General features: G+C 50.1%; 1 protein-coding gene across 1 annotated transcript; it reads right to left on the bottom strand.

Annotated features, from left to right (window-relative positions):
* Positions 1 to 5177: 5177 nt before the first annotated feature.
* Positions 5178 to 15760, bottom strand: ACTC1 (actin alpha cardiac muscle 1). The gene is made up of 7 exons (XM_078659428.1): positions 15668 to 15760; positions 12107 to 12251; positions 9784 to 10108; positions 8735 to 8896; positions 8229 to 8420; positions 6495 to 6676; positions 5178 to 5591 (listed from the first exon to the last, which is right to left on the bottom strand). Exons 2-7 carry the CDS (start codon positions 12233 to 12235, stop codon positions 5448 to 5450), a joined length of 1134 nt encoding a protein of 377 aa, XP_078515554.1. The 5' UTR covers positions 12236 to 12251; positions 15668 to 15760; the 3' UTR covers positions 5178 to 5447.
* Between the last annotated feature and the right edge of the window lie 317 nt (positions 15761 to 16077).

Raw genomic sequence — 16077 nt, forward strand, 5'->3', positions numbered from 1 at the left:
TGTGTGTACCTGCCTGATGTTGTTTTGGATACGTGTCCGGCCTGCAGAGGCAGGCTGGAGGATACGCCATGGCACCTATCGCATTTATGGATATGTGACCAACCTGCCATCACAAGCTGATGAGCGTATACCTGCATCCCGGTGTTCTAATCTCCGGGTTAGGCCTGCTGGTGCGGCCTGCGTCGGCGTGCTGGCATTCATGGTGGTCGCTGCAAGGTGCCTGGTCATCCATCACTGGCCGGGAGTGCGCCATCGCACCTGTGAGGGTGTCCACTCACGTCCGGCAAGTTCGAGCAGGGTGATGTGCGCTCACTTGCATCAAATGTCCTAAGGCCTGAGGAAGCCATGTGCCCGGCCTGCCTGAGCCCTGTGAAAGTGTGTGCACCCTTCCTATCTGTGTTTGGAAGTTGTGCTAATTCTATGTTCTGCAACACAGGCAGTTCTATCATTGCAGATTGGTGGGCGCACACTGGCATCTATTGTGAGTAAATTCATGAGCAGCTTGCCATTATAGGCTGCTGTGAGTGTGCACCCACACCTCTGGTGCCCGTGATTCCATGTGCCACCTGCCAACGCAGGATTGTGCACGCGCATAGAACTTAAACCTGTGTCCAGTCTGTTGTGCAGACTCGGACAGGCACACTTGCACCACTGGAGCTGAGAACTGTGTGTCCCTCCTGCCATGGCAGTTCAGTGTGTGCAATAGGGCATGTGTGCCCAGGTAGTGAGGAATATTTATGTGTATTTCCACTATCTATGAGGCCTGCTCTTCCCGTAGGTTAACATGGGGAAGTGATTGACATCACTTCGGACTTCAATAATGGGTTTCAGTGGAGCAACCTCATGATGTTTCATATTAATGGATTTGCAGTGCCAAACCCTTTTCATTGGAAAAGGGTGTTTTGACATTACTCACTTAGAAATGCCACATATAGAATATGTTCAAACAAAAAAACAAGAGCAAACCATATGTGAACTGGGTATAGCTAGTTAGCCAAAAGAACAATGTTCACAAGGAACTCATTTGAACATTAGATGTGAGGGATTGTTTTCTTTCTTATGATTATTGTTAAATAAAATAAAAGTTAGCCCAATTCGGCTGAAGAGGGATTGAGAGAAATGTTTTTTTTTTGTGGGCTTCAATTTTTGAAATGTAGATTTCTTCTATGTTTATTTAATATAATAACAGAGTTAAGCGGGTATAATTCCCATTCTAACTACAATACTATAGTTGCTGTAAGGAAGGAACACTCCTTATCATATCCCTCACATCTAATGTTCAAATGAGTTACATATAGAATATGGACATGTCTATGCTCCAAGAGTCTTGGGGACCATGGTGTCTTGCTACAGTGGACACCTGTGTTTGGGAGGGGCACAACTGTGCATCTCCCAAATGACTGACATGAACTATGGGCATCCCCTAGGAATAACAGACCTCTGCCATTTGTGGGCTGAATGGGATAGATTGAAGATAGAGATTGTGACACTAAGCCCCTAGGGGGCAGATCATGGCCCCACTTAAGATTAAGATATGGTTCCCCTTGAAATTTGGCACACCCAGTAAAAAAACTTTCAGATTTGAATCCCAGGTTAGAGATCCTATACAGAATTGTTTCTGGCTGGTCCTGATGAATGTGGTCCCCATTGCTGTTTATCCACCGAAACGCGTCGACCAATTCTCTTCATATTTAGATCAATTTGACTTTTGTCATATATTGGACAACAGATACAATGTGATAGGATGTTTAATGTTTGTTTTGATGGTTTGTATGTTTAGGGAGTATGTATGAGTATGTGTGTGTGGCTCTCTACCTGGTCTAGCATTATTGATTGTGTTTTTAGAATATATGAATCTGTGTAACCAATGTTATATATTGATGGCTTCAGAGTGTTGAAAATATTCCATTTGGAGTCTTTTTGAGTCAATGTACATTTTATAACTTTTGTATGAAGAAAAAAATGATATAAATAAATGAAAAAAGTTTTCTACAGAAAAATGAAATAAAATGAGTAAAATCTAAAAATAAGTGTAGACACTGTTTGGGCATGCCCTGTGTTTGAGAGGTAACTCCCGTTATAAAAGTATTTATAGGTCATGAGGGAGTGTTGCAGTTGTTTCGGTATTTTTCTTCCCCTCTTCTCCCTGACCTGAAATTATCTTGAGAGGGGGTCCCCATTCTATTCTATTTAACCCACTTAAGATTAAGATCTGCATTCCACAGCCACATAGCAGACAGGCCAACAATTTAGGACAGACATCTGTGGTTCAAATGGAAACCCCCTAAATCACCCTGAACTTCAAAGACACAACAGTATAACTATTGGTGCCATCCTTCAGCAAAGTGTGAGATACACTTGGGGGGACATTTGACCGGACAACCCTGACTGAAATGTGCACATTGTCAGAAGATTCTGTTCTTCACATCAAGGATAATGGTCTGAACAGAGGCTGGCCTGGGCCGAGGACCTGCTGAAGTATGGCACCCTGAATTTTGCTCTCCATGGGCCAAAACGCGGGCCTCCTGTTCTCCCGGAGATCTCAGGGACATCAAAGATCTCCCCCGAGGGACCTACACCATATACCTGCAACATCTGGAGAGAGATGCCCTCTCAAGTTCCCACCTTGGCTTTTGAATCCCTCGGTTAGTGTGGTGTGAAGAGAATGTGAAACTAAGACTTGTGTCTGCAAACCGGATTGTCTTGTGCAGAGCCTTAGAAATCTTGCCTGCATCTAGAACATGTGGTTCCTGTACTGCGGGGGAACCCAACAATCATAAGCGTCTAGTTAGTGGTGAGCAGATTAACCATTTGTGGGACCCCACATTGATTGTGTCACATCTCTCTCGTGTGAGATGCAGACTGCTTGCTCATTGAGTGCGGTGTCTGATTCACAGGGTGAAATAATCGGATGTGGGAGTGTACCCGTAGTAATGCCTCATTCTACCTCACGGGGCTATGCTGAACTTGCGCCTTTGTGTGTGACCAGACTCGTCTGATGCAGCCTGTATCCTTGTGCACCGGACAGGGTATTTCCTTTCCAGGGAGGTATGGAATTTCATCTCTTCGCTGTGTTTGACAATTATTGCCTGGAGCAATCCATCTCAATGTACACCAGTCATTGTGCTTCCTTTCCCGGGAGGCGTTGAATTTGAAACTCATCGAATTTGAAATCTGAAGTGCATGGTACCACTCATACCAACGTACACCAGGATTGCCTGGGCACAACCCAGATCATTGTGTACAATTGGGGAACCTCATCCTACCAAAAGACATCCTTGTGTTCATTGGTTGTTCCATTGTTGACCCTCATCGTGGTGTACCAACTGCCCTCTCCATACTTGGCCCCTTTGTGTTTTGAGACATGTGGGTGAACTTCACGATCACTTCTCCCTAGTTTTCGTCTACCTCCTAATTAAAACTGCTACATCCTCCCACCTTCTTCCAGAGGACCCAGACTAAGTTTAACTTGGGCTGTGTGGGGCCCAGTGTCCGGGATGTGGAGTTAGTTATCTTCCATCCCAGATAATCAGACAATTGGGGTGAATTAGAGTGTGGAGGGGGGCTTACGTCACAGAGTCTGCAGAGGGGGGCCTGCTCGGTGCCAGTGGCACTGCATCAGGGCGCTGAGTACATCTGCATGTGTAAGAGCATGCTGTACAGACTGATGTAGTGTTGCCGAGTGAGTGTGTGTGAGTGGGAGTGATCGCACTTAGACCACCTATGATTCATGACACTGGCCAGCAGTGACGCATTATACATTAATTGTTGCCAAAAGCATGATACCTTTTGACATTGGGTTTTCCCGCATTGGCTCCAGTTCGCGGGTACTGCTAAAAAAAAAATTCTATTTTAGTGTGTGTGTATAATTTGGACATCATGATCCGCATAAGGGGGCTCTCTCTCAATTGGGCTGGGTTAGATTAGGATTTTTCCGTAGTGTGCATAATACTGATATCATAACAATAGGAGTTGGCCTAGTCCTCTTAGTAATAGTTCCGAATGTGTTTTACACCCAAAAATATATGATGGTCATGTTATAATGATTGAATGTTTGTGTTGAATATAAATATTTTTAAATACATCACATGTGGTCTTTTTTGTGATGCTCAGTGTACTTATCGTGAGTGGCTGCTGTTCTTTTGCTTTACACATTGTCTCTGATATAAGCCTGACTGCTCAGTGCTAGGCTACCCAAGAGTGAGCACGGGTTATACAGCAAGTGTAATCACCTGCCCTTGATAGGAGCAGTAGTTTTGCTGGGCAGGGAGCATCCCTTCAGCTAATCAGTCACTGCTGGTTTCAATAAGATATAACACAGTACTGGTAAAGTGAGTGTGCAAATTTTTGTAAAGCCATTTTTTTTTTATTTACATTTGGGGTTACGAGCTTTACCTTTTACTAAGTAAGTCTCTGGTGCAGGGCTGGCCTTGAGCTGGGCCGAAGGGGCCAGTATTCCGAGGGGCGCAGAAGGGAGCTTCCTGACTTAATTTTACGCAAACAGCTTGTCCATCCCACTTGACCTCAATCGGGTCCCGCTAAAGACTTTGTAATCAGCCCTTAATGTTAATGTTCATAAGGTTAATTGTTAGCACCCCATCAACCCCCTACCCTCCTCCCATCTTCCTCACATCTCCAGCCATCACATCGCAACAACACTCTCTCTCCCAAAAATTGGAAGTGGTCAAATCGTACACTTTTTTGAGTAAAATGATGCGTAGCAACTTGAGTGAAACTGACGGGGAACATCCTTTACGACGCAACTATTACCTCGCACTACCATTCAACGCGGGGATTACAACGAAAGTCGTTACAACGACTTTCGCTGGAGGGCGCTGTTGGATAGGGAATAGTTTCATTTTCTATCCAACACCTTCCCTACTGTCCACGGGGACTGGAGTTGGAATAGAAAATTAAACTATTCCACTATACAGCACCCCCCAACGCAAGTCGTTGTAACAACTTGCGTTGTAATCCCCACGTTGTAGTGGCATGCAGGGTAAAAGCATGTGTTGTACTGACATACAACCGGCAGAAGACACTTTTCTCATCTTATATCTATCAGGCCAAAATGCATGTAGAACTTATTGATGTGTCATGATATTGTAAGGTGAGTTGCAGGGGCACAAATAAAATAAAAATAAACTCAAAAAACAGAAACACAGATGAAGAGACAATTTCTTACAAGTCCCAGGTCTTGTTTATTTATAAAGCAATAAATATTTCAAACACAAATAAACTGTTTGTGTGTGTAAACAAACTGTACAAATTGGGGAAGGAGGCGCTTTCAGGATGTGGGGGAGGGGCCAGGCGGCTCCAGAGAGAGAGGCCCGCGTCTTCTTATCCTGAGTTGGAGATACGGTGTGAGATGATGTAGGGTAAAGAGAGACAGACAGAGACAGAGAGAGAGAGAATGAGACAGAGAGAAAGAGAGAGTCCGAGCAGCTTTAGAAGCACTTGCGGTGGACGATGGAGGGGCCCGCCTCGTCGTACTCCTGTTTGCTGATCCACATCTGCTGGAAGGTGGAGAGAGAGGCCAGGATGGAGCCACCGATCCAGACAGAGTACTTGCGCTCTGGGGGTGCAATGATCTGTGGAAGGGAAGGAGAACAGAAGATGTCAAACGCAGGAACCAACGTTTCTGACCAACTACAGGCAGTGAATTCACGCTCCGTATTGCATCCGTCGGGTGTCAGTGTCATGAACTGTGCTATCCACCATGTATCCAGGTGTGCAGCCCACATCACTGCTTAGTTTGTGATGGATATCAGTTTACAGGGCCTGATTTCAGCTATATTCAGATATATTTCACTGTGCTGCGTCCGATTCCTGCTTGTAATTTAGGCGTGATGTGGTGCGTAATGCTGTAAAATCGGTTGCCCATTTAATGTGACGGGAGGTCGTGCAGGAGAAAATGACTCTGTACAGGCACGGATGCAGCTGAAGGCTGGTGATTAATGATATTAGAACGATATCCTAGGGTCTTTACCAAGTGACACAATCTAGACTGCCCCTGGCACCATCCATGCTGTGTCTGTGTGTGCATATGTGTTTAACTATGTGTCTGCATGTGTGGAAGAATTTCCAAATGTTCCTGTTGTGGAGTGAGTGAGTGTGTGTTACAGTAAGTAACATTCTACCTCTTTCTGACTGAATTTTCCATTTTCACTTGTGTTTGGCACACACTGCCAACTAAGGCATTCCTGCCATGCAACTGGGGCAACCTGAGGCCTCTCAGCCTGAGTGAGCCGTTGGTTTTCCCCCATAGCTAGGACTTCCTCCTAGGCACATCTATTTACATACTTTCCAAAAACGTACAGCCAGTCTAACCACAAACCTTCACCCGGCATTGTATAGTGCTTTCCATACCCCGTGTGAGTACTAAAGCGCTTTATCAAGGCGCTTGTGCCAGCCCTCTGACAGTGTTTATTGCTTTGCATGTGAGAGTGAGCATTGCCTGCAGCCCTGCAGGGGGCGCCGGCCCCCACACCCACCTTGATCTTCATGGTGCTGGGCGCCAGGGCCGTGATCTCCTTCTGCATGCGGTCAGCGATGCCAGGGTACATGGTGGTGCCCCCGGACAGCACGTTGTTGGCGTACAGGTCCTTGCGGATGTCGATGTCACACTTCATGATGCTGTTGTAGGTGGTCTCGTGAATACCGGCAGATTCCATTCCTGCGGGAGGGGGGGATGTGTTAGTTCACAGGCAGAGGAAAACTGGTCGATAAAAGAGGGCGCTACTGATATCTGCGTGCCCCGTATCACTATTCTGGACTTTCCAGTGTGTGAACAGGAGCCTTCCAAAACAGGTGACCCTGGAGCAGCTGTGGCTGCGGACAGGCCTGCGTGGTGATGGACAGGTGCAGCTGCACCCTGGTTCCCCGACAATTACTACTAGTGGCCACGCCCACATCATGGACTACTGGGCAGGTGTGGGGTGAGACACCCTGTGTTTACAGGTGATGCCCTACCAGACACAAGGGAATCTCAGGCGGATGCTGACGAACAGGTTCAGCCGCACCTTGACTTCAAGCCAGAGAGACAGCGCCGAAGTACGAACCAAAAGCAGCCCTCCGAGCGCAGGCATGCTGGGATAGGCTTACAGGAAGCAATCAATTTACAAACGTATGACTGGTGTTGACCCCCCCGCCCCTGTGAGTCCCCTGCTGTCTCCAGGAAAGATCGGGTGGTCTCCACCCTCACTCACCCTTCAGTACCACTGGTGCTTTGTGTCTCACCCATGACTTTCAGGAGTTAATTACTCCAGCCACCCCGTCCTCACTGTCATACCATGACGTACTGGCCAGAAGCCTCGTCTCTAGGCTCATGACATGCCATCTAGCCCCTGAACTCTCTCTAGGCGCTTGATGACATGCCATCTAGCCCCTGGACTCTCTCTAGGCGCTTGATGACATGCCATCTAGCCCCTGGACTCTCTCTAGGTGCTTGATGGCATGCTATCTAGCTCCTGAACTCTCTTTAGGCGCTTGATGACATGCTATCTAGCTCCTGAACACTCTCTAGGCGCTTGATGACATGACATCTAGCTCCTGAACTCTCTATAGGCGCTTGGTGACATGAAATAGCTCCTGAACTCTCTCTAGGCGCTTGATGACATGACATCTAGCCCCTGAACTCTCTCTATGCGCTTGATGACATGACATCTAGCCCCTGGCCTCTCTCTAGGCGCTTGAGACATGCCATCTAGCTCCTGAACTCTCTCTAGGCTCAGGACATGCCATCTAGCTCCTGGGCTCTCTCTAAGCGCTTGATGACATGACATCTAGCCCCTGACCTCTCTCTAGGCGCTTGAGACATGCCATCTAGCTCCTGAACTCTCTCTAGGCTCAGGACATGCCATCTAGCTCCTGGGCTCTCTCTACGCGCTTGATGACATGACATCTAGCCCCTGGCCTCTCTCTAGGCGCTTGAGACATGCCATCTAGCTCCTTAACTCTCTCTAGGCTCAGGACATGCCATCTAGCTCCTGGGCTCTCTCTATGCGCTTGATGACATGCCATCTTGCTCCTGAACTCTCTCTAGCTCCTGAACTCTCTCTAGGCGCTTGATGACATGCTGTCTAGCTCCTGAACTCTCTAGGCGCTTGCACTGAGTGACTGCATCCATTCTCCTTGAAATGGAAGCATTCTCTGGTAGAAGCCTAGGTTCGTTCCTTTCCAGATGTGGAGGCCCCGGGCGGCCTCCCGCGTGCCCCGCACTCACTCACCGATGAAGGAGGGCTGGAAGAGGGTCTCGGGGCAGCGGAAGCGCTCGTTGCCGATGGTGATGACCTGTCCGTCGGGCAGCTCGTAGCTCTTCTCCAGGGAGGAGGAGGAGGCGGCGGTGGCCATCTCGTTCTCGAAGTCCAGGGCCACGTAGCACAGCTTCTCCTTGATGTCGCGGACAATCTCCCTCTCGGCTGCAGGGGGGAGACAAGAGGTGGTCAGAGGGAGGGCAGAGGGCCTCGGTGGGCAGAGAGGGCTCATGGGCAGCTGCCCTGCTGAGGTGGCCACGTGACTTACAGTCACCATCACACCACGATTCGTGCCACAGGCCTTCGCTTTACTGACCAGTGCATTCTGGGAGGTGTTGTCCAACTCTTTGAGCGACACCAAGACTACAACTCCCAGAATGCACCACTCTGTACAAGGAAGCCTGGACTCGTGGCGTCAGGGTGGCATGGATCGCCATGGCACCTCGCGCCAGGGCCCGGGCTGTGCCAACATTACTCACCGGTGGTCACGAAGGAGTAGCCGCGCTCGGTCAGGATCTTCATGAGGTAGTCAGTGAGGTCACGGCCAGCCAGGTCAAGGCGCATGATGGCGTGGGGCAGGGCGTAACCTTCGTAGATGGGCACGTTGTGGGTGACGCCATCGCCGGAGTCCAAGACAATACCTGTGGGTGGGAACAAGAGCAGTCAGGAAGTGAGACATCATCAGGGGCACTTTTTACCCCAGGGGGTCTGGGGGAGATTTCACCCTCAGGCCGCTGCGCTGGGCACAGCGTCTGACACAGCCCTACTACTAACATTAGGGACTACTTATGTATACAAAGCGCCCACGGTTGGCATTTATTAAAGCTGTTTCTAGGAGCCATGAATTTTGCTAGATATGGTAACATAGCTGCAGAGAGATAAAGTGATTTGCCCAGGATCACACCGTTTTCTGAATCATCTAAGCCTATCTCTTGATACATGCACAATTGTCAATATTGCCTCATGTAACGTAACGTTTGCTTTTGTAACATGCCCACTTGTAATGTTTCCTCATGTTTCACCACTGTTCCTATTGTGAAGCGCCCTGACACCTTCGGGTAAAGTCCGCGCTGTATAAAAACGCATAAAATAAAATAAATAAAGCCGGGACTACATCCCTCTGGTGGGCATTGGCTGGCTTAGCTTCTAGGACAAACCTCCTCCCACCTGCAGAAAGGACTTTGGAGACTTATTATGCAATAGGGGGCTTTCACTCACTCCCCAGGTGTTGATCTTGGCTGCAGAAGGAGCATGCACGGGGCAGGATGGAGTTGCCAACTAGACACGTGCAGTGGGTGGTGTCTGCCTTTGCTTTTCAGTCAACTGCGCTAAGCATGCTGGGACTTGTAGTTTCACTATTCCCGCTACAAGTCCCAGCATCTTTGATGCTTGTGTGTGGAACCACGACTGTCTGCAGCCGGCCCCCGCGGCATGGGTGCAGTGGGCACCGCCGGTAGCCGGTCTGCAGCCGCCCCCCGCGGCATGGGGGCACTTGGCACCGCCGGTCGCCGGTCTGCGCACCCCTCACCTGTGGTACGGCCGGAGGCGTAGAGGGACAGCACGGCCTGGATGGCCACGTACATGGCGGGCACGTTAAAGGTCTCAAACATGATCTGCGTCATCTTCTCGCGGTTGGCCTTGGGGTTGAGGGGGGCCTCGGTCAGCAGCGTGGGGTGCTCCTCGGGGGCCACGCGCAGCTCGTTGTAGAAGGTGTGGTGCCAGATCTTCTCCATGTCGTCCCAGTTGGTGATGATGCCGTGCTCGATGGGGTACTTCAGGGTCAGGATGCCCCTCTTGCTCTGGGCCTCGTCGCCCACGTAGGAGTCCTTCTGACCCATGCCCACCATGACGCCCTGCGGGGAGAAAGGGGCACAGGTTACCTCAGGGGGTGGGGGCACCTGACGCAAGAGAGGCGTTCACTGGCAGCGCGGCGTGGGGGGTCCGGGCTGAATGAGGCCACATTACAAAAATCGGGTGTGATGGGCGAAGGTGTGGGGGCTGCAAAGACAGTATTTACAAACTTTAAGGGGCCGATTTACAAGCCCCTTGCGCCACTTTTGCGGCACTTTTCCCATGTTAAAAGCGACGCAAAAGTGGCGCAGGGGGCTTGTAAATCTGCCCCTCACAGCGGAGGAATGTGGGAAAACCCTAGATGTCCATATGGGCCAGCCGGAAGATGTTTGTCTTCTGTGACATACATTTAGGTCGGATACAACCAATCAGGTTTCTCAATACAGAAACACAAACTACAAGGGACTCTGGTCTGGTGAGGAGCAACAGGAAACAAACTACAAGGGACAGGCCGCTTATCACATTTTCTATCCCAGACAATGCATTTCTTTTACCACTAGGTGTCTCTGTTGCATTGGTCTTTTGGAGTTCATCCAATTCCATGCTGAGGCCGGTAGGTGTCACTGCAGCCTGTATCTATGAGGCTCAGCCTATGACAAGGCGTTTTTCAACAAGGAGCTTAGTGCTACCAGGGTGTTAGATAAAACAGAGGCAGGCTTTCTCCTAAGTAGGCCCGAGCGATTCTGTACCTTCTAAATTACCCAAAACAAAAAGAAAGGCTTGCCACATCACTGCTGTGTGTGTCTGTTTCTGAGCCTCACCAAATGCCCTATTCCCCTTCATAGTGAATGGAGTACCCCCGACTGACCACAAGGTGTCAGCGTTGCACCAGTCTCTTTCCATCTTGACATCCACTAGGGACGACATTAAGCTTCACTCGCCCCTTCAAAGTCGTCTGACCCTCTGGAGGCTGCAGCAGCGTGGAATGCTCATGCCAGCATCAGTGGGTGACAACAGGCGCCTGGCAGGCAGACACTTGGCGCTGCTCCCCAGCCCCAGTGTTGTGTTTCACGAGCCTGGCTCCCGGGCGGGGCACGTGCATGCATTGGTTGCCAAGTATGCCCTGGCTCGGCTGGCATATGCGGGCCCTCTGTGCCAGGGAGGGGCGCCTCTGTCCCTGCCACCTGCTGAGGCCGGAATGTCTCGTGCAGTCCTCGGAGGGAAGTGGCAGCCGCTCGGGCCACAGTCCCTGGAAGGAGCCCGGGGGCTGGCAGGGGAGCTGGGGGGTCTAGTGATGTCAGTTGTGGTTTGGAAGAGGGGGGCCCGCGGCAGGATACCCCAGGAGCCCACGCGGGACATAAGGACGCCCAACTATCCCTGGTTGAACGAAGGCCATTGATAAACCGGACATGCATGAATGAACACGGGGAGGGGGGGGTTTGTGCTGGTGACGTGAACAGGAGCTGGGTGACGAGGAGCGTAGGGGCACAAAGAGGGGTACAAGATGGGGCCACTCTGGGCCCTGTATTGGCGTAAAAACAGCCTGAGATGGGCATTGCTGGGAGAACAGAGGGGCGTGGGGGGTAAAGAGGGTGTGAGGAGGAAAGGACGGATATGACTGGGTGGATGGATGGGCGGACGGGTGGATGGATGGATGGGTGGGTGGATGGATGAATAGGTGGATGAATAGATGGATGGATGGATGGGTGGGTGGATGGATGAATAGGTGGATGAATAGATGGATGGATGGATGGGTGGGTGGATGGATAGATAGGTGGATTAATGGATGGATGGATGGATGGGTTTGTAGATGGATTGACAGGTGGATGAATAGATGGATGGATGGGGGTGGATGGATGGATGGGTTTATGGATGGGTTTATGGGTGGGTGAATGGGTGGGTGAGTGGGTGGGTGAATGGGTGGGTGAGTGGGTGGGTGGGTGGGTGGGTGGACGAGTGGATGGATGGATGACAGGTGTGAAAGAAAAGGCCACGAGATGTGGCTGGAGGCCAGAGGCGTCCTCCGAAGCAGAGAGCGGAGGAAGGGGCGAGTCTGGTACCTGGTGGCGGGGTCGGCCCACGATGGATGGGAAGACAGCGCGGGGAGCGTCATCTCCGGCGAATCCAGCCTTGACCAGCCCGGAGCCGTTGTCGCACACTAAGGCGGTGACCTCCTCGTCGTCACACATCTTGAGAGGTTGGGTTCTGAAAGAAAGAAAGGAAACCAGCTCAAACCCAAGCCATCTTCGCCACCACGCACCACTCCAACATGGCCGCCCTTTGGCACACGTGCAGCCAGGGGGGGTCCGCCTTCCGGCCCTGGCTGTCAGACCTCCCCAACACGATACCAGAAAAAGAAACCCCCCCACCCATTAGCGAGCATTGCTCCCCTTGTGTGCATGCCTGCCAGTGCACACTTACTTTGGGGATCCCTGTCACAGCGTGGCCTCTTCTGCGTGACTCTCCCACTTACATTGTGCATTTTAACTAAAGTACCTGGAACTCACCAGCAAAACATAAATGCGTAAAGCAGCGTTCATGCGAGGTAAAAACGGAGACAACTTGATCACACCCATCATTTGAAACAAACGTCTATGCTCGCGGTTGTTTTAAAAAAATCTGTTTAAGGATCATTTTTGGTGTTTCCAATAAATGTACAGTTCACAAATCAAAGAAAAGCGCTTACTGCCTCTATGTGGGGCGCTGAAGCACGTGCCTACATGGGTGTATTTAAATTGTGTATCTTTATGGAGTTCAGTTAATGAATAAATAAATAAATAAAACGAATGTCATTGCGAACGCTGCTCTTCAGCGATGCAATGCAGCGCACTGCATCGCACCAATGAAATTCGTTTTATTATAATCTGCAGATTTAAACAACAACATTATTTTCTATCTTAAATGTTCAAAAGTTACTAAAAACAAAGCGACATGAGTTGCCAGACAGTGGAAGGCCCTTGGCAAAGGTAGACTTGGCACCAATTCTATTACTTATTGCTATATTTGGGTGTTTTGCTAGTTCTAATGTGGTGCAGCCTATGCCCAGACAGGGTTTGCAAGTGTAAAATTGACAAAATAATAAAGTAATACTATCACAAAATGTGCCACATTATGCCACATAATTTGCCTTTTTGCCACATAATTTAGTTAAGCCTGTCGTATAGTTTGAGCTTCCCTTGCTGCGTAATTCCAGTGGCCCTGAATATGAGATGTTAAACAGCTGCCCTGGTATGCAGCTTGTCAGAAGCAGCAGTTGTGGACTAAATGAAGGATCTCCGCGTGGGTGGAGGGGCTTCCTGGAGGTTTGATCACTGTGCACTGCGCCTCCTCCTCTGCTCCTGACACTCGGACCCTGACAGGACTCCGGCTTCACCCTTATTTTCTGTTTTTCCGCGCCTTTGCCAATCTGTTCGCTGTCGTTGCCCCTGTCACTGCTGCTGACAACAGCATCCCTGTGCTTCGGTCTGTGTTTCACTAACTTAGTGCCACGCTCCGCCCCTTCTCGTGTGTTTGATATGGAGTCTGTGTGTATCTAGTGAAGCGCGGGCCCTAAAGTAAAGTAAAGTCCACATTTGTAAAGCGCACAATCACCCGTTAGGGTCTCTAGGCGCTGGGGGCCGTCGGGAAGATTAAGCGAGCTATTGCCCAGAGTCACATGGTGCTGGGCTAACCTGCCGCCGGAGCCGGGGATCGAACCGTGGTCCCCAGATTCCAGCGTCAGTCGCCCCGGCCGCGGCGCCACACCTCTCCTACAGGTCCCAGAATGCACCTTGCTCTTGGCTGCCACCTGCGGAAGGCTCAAGCTGCTGCTTACGTCACGAGGACATTTGTTGTCAGCTGTGCACAAGTGAGGACAGCTGATACAGCGTCACGAAGCTACAACAGGCAGACAGTGAACACAAGCGCTTTATACAAAGCAGTGTTTGTTCTAACTGGCAGGCGCTCTCAAGCCTACGTGGAAACACCCCCTCCACCCCCCATGATAAGGCAGGAGGCGGCACAGCTGTGGGTGTGTTGTTTAAATGTTTGAGTAACTTAAGGGGTGACGTGTTGACGCCTCAGCTGAACACCGAAACAGCGCCTGGAGAACACCCAGGGGCAGATTTACAAGCCCTTTCTGCCACTTTGCGTCATTTGTAACATGGAAACAGTGACGCAAAAGTGGTGCAAGGGGCTTATAAATCTGCCCCCCATTTCACATCACAGCGCTATAACCTCCGCTCCCCAATGAAGCGAAGAGTCGTGGGTAGCTAATTAGCGGTAGTTGAGTAACTTTAAAACCAAGAGACTTCGGCGCTAACCCCTATTTCCTCACTTGACAGAAAGTGTGTGATCTTGGACAGAGTCCTTTCTCTTCCCGCCACCCAACTCCCTTATCACAAACATGTCGCCTGCTAGTACATGGACTAAACCCTGCCCCAGCGAACAACATAGACTGTTTAACTGAGTCTGCAATGCATGCGCCTAGAAGCCACGCACCGCGCAGGGCTTTCATATGTTATACACGTCTATACCCTCCAACCTGAAGCACGCGCCACTTCAACACACAACAGTAAATTGGTAAAAGGACTTATACACAAATAAATAGATATTTGAACCAACAATCGAAGGCCATTCTGTGCACGTGTCATTTTAATCTCTACACCCATAAAGCGCTTACTGCGCTCCTGCAATCAAGCGCCTTATAAATAAATATGAAAGTCGCAGCACATAGTTGCTTGAAATCCCAAGCAGGGAAGTGACGAATCAGAAATCTCTCACTAAACATGAATATATTACTTGCATTCTTGCAAAACAAGTTCACGCCTTGGATATATTAAGTTAATTACCCAGCTCGCCGTCTCTGTAGTACATTCAGTACTGCATAATTATTACACCCTATAGTAAACATTGCAAGCTATCGCACATCGCCCAAATACTAGTTCACGTGCTCAGTACCTTCATCAGCAGATTAAATATACGCAATAAAGTCAATGGTCACTGCAGCCTGCTTATTACATTATAAAAACTATGCTTCGGCATGTATAATACAAAACGCAACAATTAGGGGCAGATTTACAAGCCCCATGCGCCACTTTTGCGTCACTTTTCCCATGTTAAAAGTGACGCAAAAGTGGTGCAAGGTTCTTGTAAATCTGCCCCTAATGGGGCAGATTTACAAGAACCATGCGCCACTTTTGCGTCACTTTTAACATGGGAAAAGTGACGCAAAAGTGGCGCATGGGGCTTGTAAATCTGCCCACAGTGTTCAATAAGGTACACGAATGCACTCCCGAATTAAATTGCGAACGGAGAGTATGAGAGTAGGGGCAGTAAAGCATAAGAAGGTGCCGGAGAGCACAAGAAGTGTCTGCTCTTCTCAAACAGCGTCTCATTCAAAAGTAACGCACAAAATTTACAAGAATAATATTAGCCCTTCTTATAGCGACCAACGCAGACTAAAAGGGCATCTTGGCGCTAGAGAGCTGTCAACCAAAAATAATTCAATTGCAAGTTCAGTTTCCAGTAAAAAACAAAAAGTTGAGCGAAGTCCCCCAGGTCACTGGCTTATCCAAAAATCCAGATCCGAGTTTGGCAGGTCAGTTTTGGTCCGTGGTGCCCGAGCAGCGTTGAGTACTCACCAGTTCAGCCGCGAGGAGCCTTGTCCAGAGATGTCAGGTGCTGGGTGCAGGCCTCTCCGCCGGCTGGGAATATATAGAGGCCGCCCGGGGGGCAGCGCCGGCCGCCCGCGCGGCGGGGACGCGCCAGGCCCATATTAGGTAGCCTCGGGGCCAACGGGAGCAGCCGGGCCATTCATGGTGCAAGGGAGGGGGGAGGAGGCCGGCCTGGGCCGGGCAGGGCCAGAGCCATGTACGGGGGCCAGGGTGGGACCCACCGGGCCAGGCATCCCTGCACCAGGCATGTCCAAATAGGGGCCAAAAACCTGCATTCTGGGCCGGAGCGGTGGGGTGTTGTACACTGGGTGATGGGCACTCGTGGGGGTGGGGGGCATTGGGGGAGGCAGGCGGGGCTGCGCTTGGAAGGTGGCGAA

The sequence above is a fragment of the Lissotriton helveticus genome, chromosome 9 (genome assembly GCF_964261635.1).
Source record: "Lissotriton helveticus chromosome 9, aLisHel1.1, whole genome shotgun sequence".
Classification (NCBI taxonomy): Eukaryota; Metazoa; Chordata; class Amphibia; order Caudata; family Salamandridae; genus Lissotriton; species Lissotriton helveticus.